This window comes from Mandrillus leucophaeus, unplaced genomic scaffold, assembly GCF_000951045.1.
Source record: "Mandrillus leucophaeus isolate KB7577 unplaced genomic scaffold, Mleu.le_1.0 Scaffold53, whole genome shotgun sequence".
NCBI classification, from domain to species: Eukaryota; Metazoa; Chordata; class Mammalia; order Primates; family Cercopithecidae; genus Mandrillus; species Mandrillus leucophaeus.
This window is the reverse complement of record NW_012105697.1, coordinates 2,169,121-2,173,624: the sequence shown is the minus strand read 5'-3', so window position 1 is coordinate 2,173,624 and position 4,504 is coordinate 2,169,121. Positions and strand designations below refer to the sequence as shown.

The window sequence follows — 4,504 nt, the reverse complement described above, 5'->3', positions numbered from 1 at the left end:
CCTGCCTCAGCCTCCCGAGTAGCTGGGACTACAGGCGCCCGCCACCACGCCCGGCTAATTTTTTTTTTTGTATTTTTAGTAGAGACGAGGTTTCACCGTGTTAGCCAGGATGGTCTCAATCTCTTGACCTTGTGATCCGCCCCCGCCTCGGCCTCCCAAGCATAAAAATTTTTAAAGGAAACTGAGTTTTTTTTTTATTGTGATAAAGCATTTATAACCAAAAATAGACTATTTTAATTATTTAGGTGTGCAACTCAGTGGCATTAAACTCCTGCAACCATCACCCCCATCCACCACCAAAACTTTTTCAGCTATTTAATTTTTGCCTCTTTCTGTAATCATTTCAAGCAAAAGTAAAAACGAAGAAACAAAAGGCAAAAGCCCTACCAGAGACGCACCTCAAAGACTCCAACAAACATTTTGGGTGTTTTAAGGCTTCACACGCCATCCTTACATCCTCTTCTTTCAGGTGGGTGCCTCCCAAATTGAGGGATCTTAGGTTACGGTTGGCAATGAGGGTTCTCCAGAGGTGCTGCAGACCAGAGGCAATCTGCTGCAGTGAACTAGGATCTTACCACTGCACTCAGCCTGGGCAACAGAGCGACTCCATCTCAAAAAAAAAAAAAAAAGACCAGACTGGGCAACCAAACGAGACCTTGCCTCTGCATAATTTTTTTCTTTTTCTTTTTCTTTTGAGATGGAATCTCGCTCTATCACCCAGGCTGGAGTGCAGTGGCGCCCTCTCGGCTCACTGCAAGCTCTGCTTCCCAGGTTCAGGCCATTCTCCTGCCTCAGTCTCCCGATTAGCTGGGACTACAGGCGCCCACCACCACGCCTGGCTAATTTTTTTTTGTATTTTTAGTAGAGACGAGGTTTCACTGTGTTAGCCAGGATGGTCTTGATCTCTTGACCTTGTGATCCGCCCCCGCCTCGGCCTCCCAAGCATAAAAATTTTTAAATGAAACTGAGTTTTTTTTTTTATTGTGATAAAGCATTTATAATTGAAAATGGACTATTTTAATTATTTAGGTGTGCAATTCAGTGGCATTAAACTCCTGCAACCATCACCACCATCCATCACCAAAACTTTTTCATCTTTGCGGCTCTTTAATTTTTGCCTCTTTCTGTAATCATTTCAAGCAAAAGTAAAAACGAAGAAACAAAAGGCAAAAGCCCTGCCAGAGACGCACCTCAAAGACTCCAACAAACATTTTGGGTGTTTTAAGGCTTCACACGCCATCCTTACATCCTCTTCCTTCAGGTGGGTGCCTCCCAAATTGAGGGATCTTAGGTTACGGTTGGCAATGAGGGTTCTCCAGAGGTGCTGCAGACCAGAGGCAATCTGCGCGTTCCTAAACCTGCAGGAGACGGGAAAGGGGAGATGCATGTGACACTGGTGACGTTTTGTTGTGACCTCATTTATCTTCCCATCCTTCTCCCATTCTAACTTGCAAATTTCTAATTGTATTTCCTTGTAAAGCAACGAATACCTGAGTGCCTGTGATGGGCCAGCTACTGGGAATAGCGTATGAAGCAGTATTAGCAATCCCTGCCTTGAAGAGTTTAATCCATCCAAACCCGTCCAAACCTGGTGTCAAGGAACCTGCTTCAGTAACACCACAAGGTTTTTGTTTGTTTTTTTTTTTGAGATAGAGTCTCGCTCTGTTGCCCAGGCTGGAGTGCAGTGGCGCGATTTTGGCTCACTGTAACCTCCACCTCCCTGGTTCAATCAATTCCCCTGCCTCAGCCTCTCAAGTAGCTGGAATTACAGGCACGTACCACCATGCCATACTAATTTTTTTTTGTATTTTTAGTAGAGCTGGGGTTTCACCATGTTGGCCGGGCTGGTCTCGAACTCCTAACCTTGTGATCCTCCCGCCTCAGCCTCCCAAAATGCTGGGATTACAGGCGTGAGCCACTGCGCCCGGCCGATCACAAGGTCTTTAGCAACTCCCCACTTTGTGCTTTTGGGAACTTGGTTCCTACACCTTGGGTGGCACTGATGCCCTCAGGCTGAGCTTGAGGGGTTTCAGATGGGTCTCCTCTCAGGAGGTAGGGGAGAGCTGGGACAGCGTCATGGGACGTGATTCTCTCGTAGGGGGTGGGCAGCCTTACCTCAGGGTCTGTATCTTGCAGGTGGGATGCCTCAGCTTGGCACACAGGGTCTTCATGGCCCGCTCTGTCAGGATGCTGCTGCCCAGGTCCAGCTGCCGCAGGTGGGGGTGGGTGCTGAGCACAGAGCAGAAATCTTCCCACTGATCCTCCATGAGGGTCTTACCCCGCATCCTACATCAGGGGATAGAAACAGGGGCTCGTGGGATGGAGTTTAATATGAGCAATTGTGGTAACATGTCGGAGAGGGACAGAGCTATCGAGGCACGTCCTATGTTGTGGGGGACAGAAATATGGGCTTGTGGGATGGAGTTTAAGGTGAACAATCGTGGCAACATGTCGGAGGAGAGGGACTGAGCTATCGAGGTGAGACTGGGGCAGCTTTAGAGACTCTGAGGCAACTTAGCGGCTGCCATCACGCTTTGCACGACTAGCCCTGCGTCCACCCTGCCTCCTGGATATATTGATACCCGAGGGGGTATGCAGGCATGACTAGGAACCGCCAGCTTCTGAGTCAGATCTTTTGTTTTTTTTTTTTTTTGAGATGGAGTCTCACTCTGTCACCAGGCTGCAGTGCAGTGGCGTGATCTCAGCTCACTGCAACTTCTGCCTCCCGGGTTCAAGCGATTCTCCTGCCTCAGCCTCCCGAGTAGCTGGGACTACAGGCGCCCTCCACCATATGCAGCTAATTTTTGCACTTTTAATAGAGATGGGGTTTCACCATGTTGGCCAGACTGGTCTCAAACTCCTGATCTCATGACCTGCCCCTGCCTCGGCCTCCCAAAGTGCTGAGATTACAGGTGTGAGCCACCGTGCCTGGCCCTGCATCAGGTCTTTGCTTCAATTCCAGCTCCACTTGAACGTAAAACTGTGCAACAGCTTTGGAAAACAGTACAGAGGTTCCTTAAAAAATATTAAAATAGAGCTACTGTAGGACCTAGCAATCCTACCTCTGGGTGTAAGCCCAGAAGAACTGAGATCAGGATGCAGAAGAGGTATTTGGTCTCCCACGCTCACTCTGACATTATTCATAACAGCTCAGATGTGGAAAACTTACATGTCCATCCATGGATGAACAGATAAACAACATGTGATACGGCCAGGCGCAGTGGCTCACGCCTGTAATCTCAGCACTTTGTGAGGCCGAGGCGGGCAGATCACCTGAGGTCAGGAGTTGGAGACCAGCTTCTACGTGGAGAAACCCCGTCTCTACTAAAAATACAAAATTAGCCAGGCGTGGTGGTTCATGCGTGTAATCCCAGCTCCTCGGGAGGCTGAGGCAGGAGATTCGCTTGCACCTGGGAGGCAGAGGTTGCAGTGGGCCGAGACCGCGCCATTGCACTCCAGCCTGGGCAACAAGAGGGAAATTCCATCTCAAAAAAACAAAAACAAAAAAACAAAAACATGCTATACATACGTAAACAGAGTATTACTGATCCTTAAAGGAAGACATTCTACCGTTTTTGACAGTGTGGATGAACCTGGAGGATACTGTGTTAGGTGAGCTATACCAGTCACAGAAGGAAAAATACTGCATGATTCTACTTTGTTTTGGAGACAGAGTCTCTGTCGCCCGGGCTGGAGTGCAGTGGCATGATCTTGGCTCACTGCAACCTCTGCCTCCCAAGTTCAAGTGATTTTCCTGCCTCAGCCTCCCAAGTAGCTGAGATTACAGGTGCCCACCACGCCCAGCCAACTTCTGTATTTTCAGTAGAGACGGGGTTTCACCATGTTGGTCAGGCCGGTCTCGAACTCCTGACCTCAGGTGATCTGCCTGCCTCGGCCTCCCAAAGTGCTGGGATGACAGGTGTGAACCACCACCACACTCGGCTCATGATTCTACTTTGAAATATCTAAAATTACAGAAAGTAGAATGGAGGCTGCCAGGTGACTGGAGAGCCGGGGAGATGGAGATTATTGTTCCATGGCTGTGAAGTGTCAGTTATGTGAGATGAAAAAGTTCTAGAGATCTGCTGTACAATGTCGTGCCTGTAGTTAATATTGTATTGTCCACCTAAAAATTGGAGCCATTAGTCTCCCGTCCACTGGCAATCATCTCCTGTCTGAGTTTGTACCTTCCCACGTGTGTGAACAGGGAGCTAACTTCATGGGTTTGCCCTGAAGAATAAAAGAAACAGAGGCCGGGCGCGGTGGCTCACGCCTGTCATCCCAGCACTTTGGGAGGCTGAGGCGGGAGGATCACAAGGTCAGGAGTTTGAGACCAGCCTGACCAACATGGTGAAACCCCGTCTCTACTAAAAATACAAAAGTTAGCCGGGTGTGGTGGTGGGCAACTGTATTCCAGCTACCCAGGAGGCAGATATTGCAGTGAGCCAAGATCTTGCCACTGCATTCCAGCCTGGGTGACAGAGCAAGACTCCGTCTCAAAAAA

At 48.9% G+C, this 4,504-nt stretch overlaps 1 protein-coding gene across 1 annotated transcript in view; it reads right to left on the bottom strand.

Annotated features, from left to right (window-relative positions):
* Positions 1–4,504, bottom strand: part of NLRP5 (NLR family, pyrin domain containing 5) — an 87,997-nt gene that overhangs the window by 44,299 nt on the left and 39,194 nt on the right. The window contains 2 exon segments of the mRNA XM_011997035.1: positions 1,191–1,358; positions 2,116–2,286. Coding sequence (XP_011852425.1) covers positions 1,191–1,358; positions 2,116–2,286 — 339 coding nt within the window.